Source organism: Coturnix japonica, chromosome 19 (assembly GCF_054131305.1).
Source record: "Coturnix japonica strain WE chromosome 19, WE-NBRP24, whole genome shotgun sequence".
Lineage (NCBI taxonomy): Eukaryota > Metazoa > Chordata > Aves > Galliformes > Phasianidae > Coturnix > Coturnix japonica.
Window position 1 is genome coordinate 10,518,770 of NC_140681.1, and position 14,778 is coordinate 10,533,547.

Sequence of the window (14,778 nt, forward strand, 5' to 3'; positions counted from 1 at the left end):
CCACTTGCCCTGCAGTTTCTTTGCCTTGAAGATCAGCATTCCTGCAGTGGGACAGGTAGCTCATCCTCTGCAGATGTGGCTGAGCAGTGCATGCTGTGGCTGGAAGGAGGGGCAGGGAGCAGCCTCTGCAAAGCCTCTGGGGTTTATGGAGTGCTGAGCCAACCTGTTAGCATGTGTAACCAACAAGGGGTGGCAGGGATGTTGTAAGGACGATGCTAAATTTGGCCTGTGGTCCCTCTGTATGTGCAGCCTTTATGGCTTCCAATATCCATTACAAGCTTCAATATTTCCTTATTGATTTTTACTGTTCTGTAACCATTGTATTTTGTCTAATGAAGCAGAAACCGATCTCAGGTCCTTTCCCTCTGTGTAGCTACAGCAATGTGTAAGCTCTGTTTAACTGTAGGCAAAGGGAGCTGATGTCTGATTTTTGCTGTCTCACTGAAGTGGTGAAATTTTAAATAAGCAAGTAAATACAGAAAATGTGAGTGGTGGTGGTTTTTAAGCCCAGTTCTGAGAGCTTTATCTGCTCTTTTCAAGTCAGTATTAACCACTGTTGGTACCCCAATAACAGCCTGCCCTGGGAGTCGCTGGGCTTGTGGTCCTGTGAAACCAGAACGCTTGGGAGGAAAAATGCAGAGCTTCTGGAGGAGGCAAAGGGAATCTGAGTCCTGCTTTCATCTGCCTCACTGGGGCAGCAGCAGGGCACTTATTCTGGGGGCACACAGCAGCCCCGCTGCCAGTGCTGTTCTATACCCCCATGTCTGGTGGCAGCCACCCCACCACCAGGAGCAGCCAGGACACCAGGCAGCCTCACCATCCCTGCTGCAACCCAGTGCTCAGCCACCACGAGCAGCAGAAGCAGCCAGAAACAGCCAGGAAAGCGTTGCCCTTGGGCTGCAATAAACAAAAGCAGTTGTGGCTGCTGCATCTGTTTCAGAGGCACTTACTGTGACAAAGCACAGAACGGCCTCTCCTCGTTTGTGGACAGTGCCTGTTCCTCCTGGGGGTATTGTGTGACACAAAGCACTCTGATACTGCCCGAAGGGGACAGGAGAGCCTGAGCTGAGCACTCACATCCATCTCATAGGCTCTAACCCTGTGCCACGCTGGAGTTCAGCTCCCACATGCACTGTGCAGCAGCTCCTTGCCCCTGGGTTGCCCTGCAGGCAGCTCAGCAGGTGGCTGCAGGGAGCACAGCCAGGAGTGTGCTGCTACCTTCGTTAGTGGGATGGAGAGCTGCTCCTTCACCTGCAGGGAGAGTTCCCTGCGTTCATCCCCTTCTCCAGGACTCAGAGGAAGCAGGATTCACCTGCAGCAAGCTGTAGTGCTACTGCCTGCTCTTGTTACAGGTACTGTAGCAGTTGATAAATATTAAAAGAACTTCTTCCTGAGGCGTTGGCAAAGAATTCTGCTTTTTGTATGTGGAGAGAGAGAGAGAAAGAGAGAGAGAGAGAGAGCACACATGAGGGAAGTCTCCCACATCAGCTAACTTCTCCCTGTCCTCACTCCTTTCAGTGCTCCTATAACAAAGGCTTTGATAGAGCTCAGAGGCATGTAGCAGTGCTGAATGTATAAATATTAAAGCCAACTTTCTACAGCAACTTACCATTCAGATGCTGAATACAAGCTGTTCTGTTTGTTTAGGAAGAAGGGAAGGAATGAGAGAAGGCGGAGGCTGGAAAACACCATCTAAGCAGTCAGGCTGCACCTGATTCACTGAGATTTGGGCAGATCCCTCCTTTTTATTTTTTACAGCTCCAAACCTGCTTTTCATTTTCTTCTTTTTAAGCCATCTTTGAATGCGTAGGTTCTGGTGACAGAAAGGAGCCAAGCTGGTGAGGGGGGTGAGAGCTACGAGCTTTAGGTGGACGTGGGGAGAGGAATTCCTGTTGTGTTGTTTGTCCCTGTGGACTGGCAAAGCCTGGAGCAGGGTCTGGCTGAAGGCAAAGAGTTTGCTTTGTAGTTGAATCTTAACTGGTGTGTTTCCTTCCATAGGTTTAAAAATGCTCATAGGTTGGGGAATTGATCTCCTTTGGACCAGTTGTACAAAACTTTTCCTTCAGGTTGCTTGGAAAATGGACACGTTAAGCCTAAAGTTAGGGAAGTTATCACTCACAGCCTGTGTTTCTGCTGCTTTCTCTCCTGCAGAGTATGCAGAGAACATCGGGGATGGGAAGAACCAGGAGTTCCGTGAGAGTGAGCAGAAGCGGATCATGGACCTGCTGGAGAACTTCTGAGGCCTCAGGGCTGAGCTGTGTGGTTTCCAACGCGATGCAACGTCTGTTTCTCCTCCTGCTGCTCTTCTCTTCCAGCCTTGATTGCACGATAAAAGTGATGTTTCTATGAAACTATTCTAAATGAGATGTTGGAGATATTAAAGATTAGTTTGCTTTTTTATTTATTTATTTCCTTGCTCATTATGTAAGGAGTCTGCTGTGAGGTGGATTACAGCTGCTTGCTTTGCTGTAGGGTAGCTTAGGACTTTGTTCGAGCCAGACTGCTGTGATCAGAGCATGAAGGACCATGACCATGTACTTGTTAAGGGTAAGGAGCGTGGTACCCATCCAGGGCACTGGTGTATAATGGGGAGGCTGAGGGGTTGGCTCTGTGTGCAGTTTGGCTGCTCCTCAGTGGGCTGCCAGAGCACAGATCAGGAGCAGCAGCCCCTGTGCTTCAGCTGTATGTGTTCTATAGGAAGTCAGCATTCTGAATCTGGAAGTCTGATTTCTTACAGCAGCATCGGGTTCCCGAGCAGAAACTGCAAAGCCCTACCAGCACCGCGCAGGGGGAGCTGCAGGAGGACCAAGTGATCAGACTGCCATTGCAGTAAGCAGCCCACAGCTCGTTTTTGTATCGTTGCCCTTCTGCCCTTGCAGTGTAATCCCAGACGTTGACCCGCTGGCTCCCACCTCTTCCCCGAGCAGCAGCTCCCAGCTGGGATGAGAAGTGGCTGAGATGATTTTCCTGCATCCTTTTTTCCCCTTTCCCTTCTGCTAAAGTTAATGACTGTCATCACAAAACATCGCTGCTCCAGCAAGCTGGGCCCTGCCTAATTTAGAGAGATTTGCATGCTGGCAGCATTCATTTTTTATCTCCAAGAAAAATGCATTGTCAGGGAAGCTTAAAGGCTGCCTTCAATCACGACTGTAGCAGGCACTGCTGGCCCGGGTGGCATCAAATGCTGTTATTCAGGGGATCAGCATGGAAATAGTGGCTTCAGCAGCCACGGGGAGCTGCAAAACACGTTTTTGGTGCAGAACTTGTTTGAATTCCTCATTTCTTTCCCTTCCCTTATTTTTTACAACCATTTTCACCCCTCACCCCTTCCTTAAAAAGGTTTTTTTTTTTTCCTCCTACCTTTTAGCTGTCTTTAGTTTCTGACTTTGCACTGGAATTCCTCCCTCCCATACGGGTTGTATGTGGCTGAGCTGCTGTGTTCCCTGTTGGATGGCCCTCAAGTCATTGAACCATCACACCTGAAAGGCAGAGGAGAAGGGAAGGGAGGTGAGGAGGCAGAACAGGGGGGGGACATAGTGAATGTGAAGCTATGTGGAAAAGTAGGGGACGTACCTGGGGCAAAGAAAAAGTGGGGAGCACTTGAAAATAGTACCAGGAGGTGCCTGAGCGTGAGACGAGGTTTTGGGGTTTGCTTTTGGTTTGGATCTAAGCACGTTGTGAAGGACCATCCCTCTGTGTCTGCCCATGTCAGCCCGGCTCACAGGGCTGTGCAGCAGCGTGGCTGCCTCCCCCCTCACTGCTCTGCTGGGGTTCTGCTTGCAGAAAATCCATTTCCCTCCCCCTTATTGTTTTCCATTCCAGATGCATTAGCTGCATTACTTAATATGGAGGCTGGACTGGAAATAATTCCCTGCTCTAATGGCTGGGCTGCCAGCTCTCCGGCATTGCTGGAGGAAGCGAGGCTGCCGTGGTTCTCCTGCTTTGTAAGGCAGCATTTCTATCATTGCTATTTTCCCCCTTCCTGCCATTTGTTAGCTCCTCAATCTGCCCCACCTGAGCCTCTTGGTCTCTGGGTGGTTCACAGGGGAGGTCAGTGTGCTCTGTTGGGCTTCTACAGAGCAGTGTCCTGACTTCTTGCTCTGCTTGGAACCCCAACCATGTGCAAGGCCCATGGAAGGCAAATACCCCACTCATGGACTGCAGCCTTGGCCATGCAGGACTGGGGCTGGGAGCTGGGCAGGGGATGGAGGCAGCAGAGCATGAGGGCAGAGAGCCCCCATCTGCACCACACCTCTCACTGGGCCGCGTTTTTTTGTCTCTGATCGTAAACAGATTTGACTAAAGAGGTAAATTAGAAGTTAATTAGAAAGAACATGATTGATGAGGCACTCTGCAAGTTTCCTACCGCCCCGTCCGTGCTCAGGAAGGAAGGAAGGAGATGAGGGACCTTCACCCCCTGCTCCTCACTGCACCGTGGGTACCCAGCAGTGGCACCAAGCCCCAGCCCAAGGCCCATTGCTCCCCATAGGGCTGCAGTGTCTGCCCTCAACCCTGCTCCTCACCCTGGGCTCTATGGTGGGTGAGGTGAATGCAAAGCCTGGCTGAGGAATCTCTCCTGACATCCCAGTAGAGAGAACCAGGAGATTCTGAATTGAAGAGACGCTGTCAGAAGTGGGCAGTGAACCTTCAGCAGAGCGAGTAAAAGTCACTTAAGATGATATTTCATTTATTTTTAGCTCTTTGTATCTCAGATCGGTGAAGTAAGTAATAAGGAAAGGGGGGAAAAGGGTGTTTTGTTTCACCCTCCACCTTTAATGCTTCGGTCCTTCCAGCAGTGGTTTGGAAGTGGGGAGCAATGCAGCAATGATTGACACCTGAGCCAGCCCTGCTCTGCACTGGAGGCTCTGCAGAGGAGGAGAGGAGTTCATGGGTTGGAAATGAGCATGAAAGTGATCGTTCTTTCCAAGTAATTTTCTTCCTCATTTGATACCTGGGTAATGCTGGCTGCTATGGGGCTCCCTGGGCACGGAGCTGGGGCTCCTCCTGGGTTGGGAGCTATAGGATACAGGGCTGAGGGCTGTGTCCTGTGCCCCCCCCTCCTTTCCCCCTTTAACACCCGCACTCCTCCAGCACGCCGCTGTCACTGCAGCTTATTGCCTCCCGGCTGATTTGTGGAGGAGAAGGTTGTAATTTGGGATGTCGGTGGCATTGTTTTCCTGCAGCGCACACAGACCTTTGCAAATAATCTAATAATGCAGGGATGTCAAACTTCAGCGGCGGAAAGGAATCCTTTTATACGAGGATTGTCAAGTCTCCAAGCCAGCAGCAGCGCTGCGCTCGCTATCGATGCTGAAGGCGTTTGCTCTGCCCAGCAGGGGGGTGAACAGCCCCATCTCCTCCCCACAGCCCTCAGTGGGGCTGTGCCCACCCCCTGCACCCACTTGGGGGGCAGATCTCCTTGTGCTCTCCTTCCCTGCTCCGATCTGTTCCTGGTGCTGCAGTGGATGGTGGATGGCACCCGGAGCCGGGCTGGGTGGTGATGCCACGCTGAGCAAAACGAAACGGCGAGTGGAAAGGCTGGAAGGAACGGAGATAAGAAACGCTTCATCCTCCAGAGCGAGGCCCTGGGCGTGCTCCTGTGAAGCAGGAGCCCTGCCATGGTGCCGGCTGCGTCGTTGGATCAGCGTGGGTAGATAAGGGCTCTTTGTGCAGCTCTACCCCCCCCCCCGTCTCCCCACCAGGCAGCTGCCGGCTTTGCTCCGGGCTGCGGTGTGAGCGGCCAGCCCTAATGTGTGGGGCGCAATGGGGCTGCACAGCACAGATAGCGGCGATAGCAGCTGCTCCAGCCCTGATCAGTGATGAATTAAAACTGAGGAGGAAAATGAAACCTTCCACGTGTGCACGAGATACGGGGGCGCACGGCTCTGCCTCCCGCCGCACACAAACCGCCTCGTTGTCAGCTCCTCATCAGGAATCAGCTGGAATTGGGGCTTCATTTGCCTCCGCATACGGAGACGTTCCCAGCTCCGGGAGAAATCGATGCTCTTCTTGATTCCTCGATTTAAATGTGTGTAATGACGGGGGGGCTCAGCCTTGGCTGTGCTGGGGGTGCCAGGACAGCTGCATCCATGGGGTGGATCGCTGCTGTATGGAGCTGTGGGCACAGCGCTGTGTCCTGGCAGGGATTGAGGTGGGTCCCTTGATGTATATGAGCCCCCAGCACAATACACTGAGCCCCCCCCGTGGGTTCATCCACGCAGCCCCGGCCCATCCATCAGCACGCTTTTCTCCCTCCTTCCCCCCACGTGTAACTCTAGAGGGAGTAATGAAGTCGAGCAGAGATCAATGCTATCTGCTCTGCTCTTCTCTGGGCTGTATTTTGACGTGCGATAAGCACCGCAGAGCACTGAACTTTTTTTTCCCCATCCTCTGCTTTGTGGTGATGGTTGAGCGGCTCCGTGTAGGGCCGGGATGGGAAAATGAGCCCCGGTGCTTCCCGAGGGTTCCTACGAGAAAGCGAGGAGTGTGTGTTCGTGTTTCCATTGCGTTTTCAAGCCCAATGGAAAGAATCTCCTCGCATCCAGCATCTTGGGCTCACCCCTCCCCTAAGCGATTCGGGGCCGAAGCTGCCGGGCCGCCGCCTTCGGGCTCTTGGTTTGAGCACAAAGAACACGAACCGTGCAGCCGGTGCCGGTCCGACCCGGAGCAGCCCCGGGGTTTGGGCTCAGCAGCGGGCGGTGGGGAGCAGGAAGGGGGGGGGGGGTCCCCAGGGTGTCGCCGCGGGGTCCACGTTGGGATGGATAAGGGGGGGGGGGTCGGCAGAGCGGCCGGTGACTCCGTCCATAACCGTCCCGGTCGCCGCGGTTCCGCTCAGCTCCGCCCCGCTCAGTTTAAGAATGAACCGTGGGAAAAAACTTTGGGGGTGTGTGAGCGGGTCGGGATCCATCCGCCGGGCGGGGGAGGCTCCGGGCTGAGCCGCGGCACCGCCTCGAACAGCGGAACCCTCCGCTAAAGCGACGGAACAGCTCCGCAACGCGGCGGCGCCGGGACCGCGGCTCAGCCCCGGGGACTCGGCTCGGCCCGGCGGCGCCGCCGCTCCCCACCCCGGGACGGAGGCGGCACGATGGGCGCCCTGCGCCTGGCCGTGGGGATTTTCCATTACCTGGGGCTCTACCTGCAGCTCGGCGCCGCCTCCCGGCCCCCCCCGTGGGACGCCCCGGCGGAGGGCAGCGGTGAGCGCGGGCACCGGGCACCGGGGATGGGGCCGGTCGTGCGGGGAAGGGGGCGGCGGAGAAAGGGGCGCGACCGGGGCTCGGTGCCGGCGGTGCGGCCCCACGGGGAGCGGCGGAGCGAGACCGAACGGCAGCGGTGGCGGCGGCGGAGGAGGGGTCCCGGGGGTCGCGGCGGGGCCGGGGTTCGGCAGCACGGAGCGCTCCGTCGGAACGAGGGCTGAGCATCGGGCTGAGCATCGGGCTGAGCATCGGGCTGAGCATCGGGCTGAGCATCGGGGCTGCGCTCCGCCGTTCCGTTCCCTCGGCCTCCGCCGCCGGGCGCGGTGCAGCCCCGTCTGCATCCCCAGCGCCGCCGCCTCACGCCCCTCGCACAGGGAGCGCCGTCTCCCCTCGAGGTTCCTCCCGTTCCTTCCCGTTATCCGGCCCCAAGGATCCGCCGGAGGAGCGCCCGTAGGACGGTGCCGGGGTCTCCATGGGATCGCGGCATCGCTGATGCCGGCGCTGCCCCGCACCGCGGGGGGCTCAGAACCGAACCGACCGCGGATGTGCGGGGCCGTCGGGGATCCGTCCCCGCCCCGGGAGCCGCTGGAGGGGCCGGGCTGGGGTCGGAACCGGCGCCTGGAGGGGGGGGGATCTGTCCTCGCTCCACGGGGTGAAGGCGAAGGGCTGAGGCCGGTGGGTGGGTGGGTGAGCGGCGTGAGGGTCCCGCACAGCATCACTGAGACCTTCAGCGATGGGTGAAAAAATAACATGAGACGGTGTCTGCGAAGGAGAAGGGACCGAGGGGGGGGGACGTGGAGGAGGGGAGCGCAACTCGGAGCCCCGTTACGGCTTTGGGCTGCGAGCGGTTCCGCAGCGACTCCCTTAATCACAACAGAAACCTTTATTAACGATACTGAAAAGCAGCGAGTAAGTGGGTCATGGATAATAAGCCATCCGTGTTCAGTAGGTGAATACCAATTCCATGCGATCCGTGCAATCAATCGCCGCCCGGCACAACGGAGCCGGTTCGGTCCCTACGATCGGGGGCTGCGATCCCTCCTTGAGGCCTCCGGGATCCACCGGGCAACGCCGAACCCACCGTGTCCCCAGGAGAGCGACACCACCGGGCTCACACGGTGCGGGGATGGGGCTGAGCGAAGGCTCCAGAGCGGGCAGCGTGTGTCCGGTGCTGATTCCAGCCCCGAGCCGCTCATTGCGAGCCCCAGAGCCCCGTCTCCATCCCCGCATCGTTCTCAGGCTGTAGCTGCTCCCATCAATAACCGCTGGCTGAATGGCTGAGGGCTGCGGGAGCGCTGGCCCGGCTCCCCGGGGTGCTGCCCCGTTCCTTTGTCTCACACGCCGCTGATGATTCTATCAATTACTTTCATAAACACTTTGCATCGTGCCGGATTTTTTCACGTTTCCTGCTGGGAATTCTCCCTCCGATGTGTTTTTCCTGCTGCTGTTCGTGCCGTCATTCAGCGCAATTACTTCTGACACTTCTCCTCATCAAATGTCTGCGCGTTTCTTTGCCTTGAACGAGGCTGGCAGGGACGGCCGGGAGCTGGGAATTACAACGTTCGGACGCCGACAGATGATTATAAGCAGAGCCAGCAGCGCCTGGTTGTAGGGCTGAGCATGGGACCCTCTTAGGGCCGGGGGCTTCGCTGCTGCCGGGGCCGAGCTGTGTCAGCAGCTTTGGGATCAATGCGGGACTTAGGGATCCCCTATTGCCTCCCCGCATCCTTCCTCCTCACCCCCCCATTGGCAGCTCCCCAATGTTTGGGGTGAGGGACCCCCGGGTGGATCCCCATAATGGAGAGATGGATGCATCCAGCAGTGCATGATGTGCTGGGGTCCCTCCAGGAGCCATAGGGCCAGCCCCGCTTTCATTTCCTTTTTGCCACTTTTACTATCCAATAACTGCTCCTCCTCATTCCCTTTGGGAACAAAGTGCCGTGGCTGGAGCTCCAGCCCCACACGGCTGCTGTGGGATCAGGGAGCCCCGGTGCTGGGTGTGAATGGGGCTGCAATGGCAGAAACCCCCCCAGGTTCTGGGTTGGCTCGGCCTGATGGTGCCATGAGCTCTGCAGGACAGCGGTGCCAGCAGCGTCCCTATAGCAGTGAAACCCCAGAGCTGCAGGGCTGGGCCAGACACCACTGTGTGCAGTGGGGAAAGGACTCAGGTCATGGCTGTGCCTGAGGCTGGGGGGGTTTGGGGTCCCTGGGTGGGTTCAGTGGTCATTGCATTGTGTCAGTCCCTCACTGTGATCTGTTTCGGTGGCCCAGGGGTCACACTGCTGTCTGTAGGGTCACATTGCTGTCTATAGGGTCACATTGCTGTCTATAGGGTCACACTGCTGTCTGTAGGGTCACATTGCTGTCTATAGGGTCACATTGCTGTCTGTAGGGTCACATTGCTCTCTGTAGGGTCACATCGCTGTCTGTAGGGTCTCACTGCTCTCTGTAGGGTCGCATTGCTGTCTGTAGGGCTTCATTGCTGTCTGTAGGGTCGCATTGCTGTCTGTAGGGTCACACTGCTGTCTGTAGGGTCACATTGCTCTCTGTAGGGTCACATCGCTGTCTGTAGGGCTGCATTGCTGTCTGTAGGGTCTCATTGCTGTCTGTAGGGCTGCATTGCTGTCTGTAGGGTCTCATTGCTGTCTGTAGGGCTGCATTGCTGTGTGTAGGGTCTCATTGCTGTCTGTAGGGCTGCATTGCTGTCTGTAGGGCTGCATTGCTGTCTGTAGGGTCTCATTGCTGTCTGTAGGGTCGCATCGCTGTCTGTAGGGCTGCATTGCTGTCCGTAGGGTCTCATTGCTGTCTGTAGGGTCGCATTGCTGTCTGTAGGGTCTCATTGCTGTCCGTAGGGTCTCATTGCTGTCTATAGGGTCGCATTGCTGTGTGTAGGGTCGCATTGCTGTCTGTAGGGCTGCATTGCTGTCTGTAGGGTCACATCGCTGTCTGTAGGGTCACACTGCTGTCTATAGGGTCTCATTGCTGTCTGTAGGGCCATTGGTTGGAGATGTGGTGGATGGCAGCAGTGTGGGGCTTTCACCCTGCAGTGTGGGGCAGCACCTGCTCAGGGACACCGCTGTGCTGCATCCCCTGCAGCTGTGGGTCCCATTGAGGCCGGGGTTGGTGCTGCCATGGACCAGGTTTGAGCTGCAGTGGGACACAGCTGTGTGCACCTCACCGCCCTCCATGCTCTATGGGGCTGTGTGTGGGGGTGCAGCCGTGTGCAGGATGAGCAGAGCACGTGGCCCCGCTGGCAATTAGCGCCGTGAGTGTCTTGACTCACCCAACCATAATAAACCGTGAATTATGACTCGGAGCTTTATGAAGAGAAAGAATCAGTCGCACTTGATCGCTGCCCGAAACACAATAGCAGCGATTGGGAGGGGGCTGAGGGGGGCAGCAGCTCTCATAGCAGCCGTGCATGCCCTGCACCCCCCCCCCACACTCTGCTGCACCCTCAGGGTCACTTCTCCCCCCTCCACAACCCCCTTTTCTCCCTCTCTCTGCCCTCTGTGCTTTGCAATGGGGCAGAGATGGGGGGCGATAGTGCACAGACCCCCATGTAGGGGCTCAGGTTGTGGCCTGGTTGTGCTGTGGGTTCTGCCTGTGGTCCCAGCTCATCTCGGGGGCTGCAGAACAGAGCTGCAGCCATCAGCCCCACATCTCCATCCCTGAGCCCCACACCCTGCAGGGCTGGAGCAGGGCTGGGTTTACCCCCAGTGCTGGTGGTTCCATGGGGCTGTGCTGGTTCAGAGGGGTAAATAATTCACGGAGCGAGCTGGTGCACCAAGACAGTAATTAATATGCTTTTGCAAATGTCCAATACATATTTAATCACCCTTCGGTGCGTGTTTACACAAATAGCACCCGGCTGCGCTGCGATGTCAGACACAGCACTGCCAGCAATGAAGGTTTGGGGTCTGCAGCCCCACTGCCCCCACCTGGCCCTGAGCACTGGGGTGTGAGCTGCTGTGAGCGCTGGGTTTGGGGCTGCAGGAGCTGAGAGGGGCTCTGCGATGCTTCCAGGTGTTGGTGTGGCCATAGGGCAGGGGGCTGTGGGGGCTGTGGGGGCTGATCTGCCCTATGGGGGGGGGGGGCAGCAGCCACTCTGTCTGCAGTTTATGAGCGCACGGAGCCGTCCCAGCAGGCGTTTTCAATTCCGTTTATCTGTGTTTCCCCATTGAGTTCATTTTATTTCCCCTGATTTTTGTTTCCTGGAAGATTTATCGATCCTGATTTGCTCAGTTTATGACAGGTAGAGGCCATAAAGCAGCGGAGCCGCGGGGCCCTGCAGCCCCCCCCCCTTCCCTCTGTCTGTGAGGACGTGGTGCAATGTCAGGGACAGGGATGGGCTGGGGACCAAGGGGGGCTGCCCCATTGCGCTGCCCTGTAGTGCCAGAGCTCCAATGCAGGAGCCCCACTTGGTGCGAGCTGCTCGCTGGCTTGGGAAGGGAACAGGGATGGAGTTGGGATGGGGACACACCTCACATTGTGCCATTACAGCAGAGCCCCTTCCTGCTCCCACCCGGCTGCTGGAAGCCAAAGTGTGGAGGGATGAACCTCTGCCACTGCCAGGCAGGGATGGAGGGGCCGCAGCTGCAGCGCTGAGCCCACCCGTGGTGGGAGCAGTGGGGCACCGTCAGCCCCGCAGTGCCTGCGTTCCTCCATTCCCTGCTAAGATGGATTAAAGGCGAGCGATAAGTCTACGGGATTGCCACGCGTCCGGGGGGACGGAGCGATATTAGAGGCATTAACTTTGCTGTCATGCTGATAATAAGTTGTGTTCTGATGGGATCGGGCTCGGTAAGGAGCCCTGGGGCTGTGCATGGCTCAGGGGGCTCTGTGTGGGCACAATGGGGCTGAATGGCCACTGCAGCCCCCTCTGGGGACAGATCCATCCTAGGACTGGCTGTGGGGCTGAGCTGGGGCTGCCAGCAGTGCCACAGCTCAAAGCAGTGCCTATGGGGGGGGTAAGGGGGCACAGTGCTGTGCCAGCCCTATGTGCCCCATACCCACACCACAATGTGGCTGTGCCATCTCCCAATGACCCCCACGTTGAGACCGATGTACAGAGGAACAATGATCTCTCCAGAGGAGATGAAAAGAATTCTAATTACATCTCGGAACAATATTTGTTTTGAGAGAGGAAAGCAAACCATATGGCATGTGGGAGATTATTTGGGGGCCGCATTAAACAAGGATTTGCTTTTCATTTATGCTCTGATTTCGGCAGAGATTCCATTGCACTGCATTCATCCTGCACCCCTTTGGGTCCTGCAGGGGGGCAGGGGGCTCGGGGGGTCCCGGTGGTGGAGGCAGAGGGATGGGGATGGAGCAGGGCAGCCGGGGAGGGGGGTCGGGGTGTCTCTATGTTGGTTGGGGTTATGGCACATCCCCGGTGCCCGCAGCCCCGCTCTGCCCATACAGCGCTGTTCACCGAGATCCCGCACGATGTGACGGCGCAGGCGGGTGAGGACGTGGAGATGGCCTGCTCCTTCCGCGGCAGCGGCTCCCCGTCGTACTCCCTTGAGATCCAGTGGTGGTACGTCCGCACCCACAAGGACTGGACGGACAAACAGACGTGGGCTTCAGGCCAGGTAACGCTGCGGGGGGACGTGGCCTTCCCTTCTTCCCCTATTTCCATGTCTATTGGCTTTGGCTCGCTGCTGTCTCCGTTTCCCTTTCTGTTTGCGCAGAGATAAGGGCCCAATAAAGGGAGGGCGGTGTTCGTTATCTTAATGAGCCCTCATTACTGCACGTTGGGCAGAGCTGTGCGGGCTCTGAGGCCATGGGGGTCATTTCCAACCCTGCTCCCATCACGGCTCCTCGTGGGGTGGGAATCGGCTGATGGGTTCCCCCCTGCTCCAGCCCAACTAACGGCCACCCTTCTCCTCCCATCCCTCTCTCCCAGCAGCTCAAAGCATCACAGCAGGAGGAGGCCGGGAAGGACGCGACAAAAATCAGTGTGAGTTCCGACTGTGGCTCTTAGGGGGTCTGTGCCTGGGGGCACCGCTGCCCCACAACCCCCGACCCCGGCACCTATTGCATGGAACATCCCCTTTGATGGATGGGCTGAGTTCCTTCCTGAGGGCTGAGCCCCATTTGGCACTTTCCTCCCCATGGAGCACAGCACTCCTGGAAGTAACACCTGGATCCCAATGGGGGCCCTGTGCCATGATGCTGTGCCCTACGCCCCCCTCTGCTCCCATTCCAGGGGGGGGTTGTGTCTCTTTGGCAGCAGCTCCAGCCCCATTTCAACCCCATTTCAGCCCCATTTCCAACCAGCACGGAGCCCCCAGCTGACACACACAGCCACGAGCAGAAAAACGGCCTGTGCCGTCCCGTGTGATTATAGGGAGCGGAGCCGGGGCCTCGGGGCGGGTCATCAATCTGATTTATTGACCCAACCCCACGGCAGCGGTGCGGGCTGCTGAATAAGTCTTAAATTTCATCGGGTGATAAATACCTCCAGCCAATCAATTTGGTAGAAAAGCTAATTAGCGACGCGGCCGCGCATCCGTCTGACCTGGCAAATAGCTGCACCGAGAGCTGGGGGTCCCAAAGGGGTTATGGGGGGTCCTGACGGTGCATTGGGCCGCAGGTGGTGAAGGTGGTGGGCAGCAACATCTCGCACAAACTGCGGCTGTCGCGGGTGAAGCCGGCGGATGAAGGAACCTACGAGTGTCGCGTTATCGACGCCAGCGAGGGCTCGGCGCGGCAGCACAAGGTGAAGGCGTATCTGCGCGTGGAGGCGGCACATGGGGCCGGGCACCCCCAGGACACGCAGCCGCCTGGTCCTCATCCGCATCACCACCAGCACAAGGCCGGCAGGGAGCTCAGGAAGCGCGCGGCCGATGCCTCCTGCGCGCTGTAGGACTGCGGCTGCCCCACAGACTGACCTCCACGCTGGGTCCCCCCCCTTGCCCTGGTTTGCACCTCCCAGCTTTGCACCCCTTGGGAACCCCCTCGTCCTGCTCCCCTTTGTGCTTTGCAGAGCGGACCCCCGCCCGCACCCCCCTGTAGGAGGTCCCGTTTAGTTGCTTCGTTCCCTTTCGCCCCACTTTGCAGCCCGTCTATCATCACAGCAGCCATTTTAGGGACTGTATATACTGCCTCCCCCCTGCTTGCCCCACAGCTGCCCCAGCGTGCCGAGGCCTGAGCCCGTGCAGGAAGGATGGTGTGAGGGGGGTCTCACTGCCACCCCACTGCCCACACCCCGGGACCCCACCATGGGGCACCATTGCTGGGGAGGGGGCTACAGAGGGGAGAGGGCCTGGGGCCCTATTGCCCTCACCTCTCCCCCCTCCCAGCCTGCACCACCTGCAGCTAATAAAGCTCCTTAACGAATCCTGTAGGCGTCTCTGTCCTTGGAGGGGCAGGGGGGATAAAAGGGGGCAGAGCACTGATGGGTCTCACTGGGGGCTGTGGGGGGTTGTGCACAGTGAGCAGCAGGTATTTGGGTGGGCTCTGCCCCGTGGTTTGGAGGAGCTCCTTGTTGGCAGAGCTCAGTTCTGTGGCTGTTTATTAAGCCATGGAGCTCCATTGCCCCCACAGCACTGGGGGCAGCGCGGATGGAGTTGGGGGC

At 57.7% G+C, this 14,778-nt stretch overlaps 2 protein-coding genes across 6 annotated transcripts in view; both read left to right on the plus strand.

The window, feature by feature from the left end:
• CTNNBL1 (catenin beta like 1) overlaps positions 1-2,404 on the plus strand; it is a 37,631-nt gene extending 35,227 nt beyond the window's left edge. For all 3 annotated transcript variants that reach the window (XM_015882064.3, XM_085520409.1, XM_085520408.1), the window contains one exon: positions 2,152-2,404. In XM_015882064.3, the coding sequence (XP_015737550.1) occupies positions 2,152-2,240 (89 nt within the window). In that variant the 3' untranslated portion in view covers positions 2,241-2,404. The remainder of the gene's footprint in view (positions 1-2,151) is intronic.
• A 972-nt stretch (positions 2,405-3,376) lies between these two features.
• VSTM2L (V-set and transmembrane domain containing 2 like) lies at positions 3,377-14,540 on the plus strand. 3 transcript variants are annotated; one of them, XM_085520418.1, is made up of 4 exons: positions 3,377-3,507; positions 12,621-12,790; positions 13,105-13,158; positions 13,795-14,540. In XM_085520418.1, the coding sequence occupies exons 2-4, from the start codon at positions 12,677-12,679 to the stop codon at positions 14,065-14,067; spliced, it is 441 nt and encodes a 146-aa protein (XP_085376544.1). In that variant the 5' UTR covers positions 3,377-3,507; positions 12,621-12,676; the 3' UTR covers positions 14,068-14,540. The 3 variants fall into 3 exon arrangements, with proteins under 3 accessions (XP_085376544.1, XP_015737551.1, XP_015737552.1); XM_015882065.3 differs by lacking the exon at positions 3,377-3,507 and adding an exon at positions 6,969-7,193; XM_015882066.3 differs by lacking the exon at positions 3,377-3,507 and adding an exon at positions 6,969-7,193 and having other exon boundaries at positions 13,108-13,158.
• The last annotated feature ends 238 nt before the right edge of the window (positions 14,541-14,778 follow it).

Bases quoted from the DNA above. Each gene is read 5' to 3' on its own strand.
- VSTM2L (XM_015882065.3), top strand. From the start codon at position 7,085: ATGGGCGCCCTGCGCCTGGCCGTGGGGATTTTCCATTACCTGGGGCTC. The intron at 7,194-12,620 runs GTGAGCGCGGGC...CTGCCCATACAG, and splicing joins CGCCCCGGCGGAGGGCAGCG to CGCTGTTCACCGAGATCCCG. The intron at 13,159-13,794 runs GTGAGTTCCGAC...ATTGGGCCGCAG, and splicing joins AGGACGCGACAAAAATCAGT to GTGGTGAAGGTGGTGGGCAG.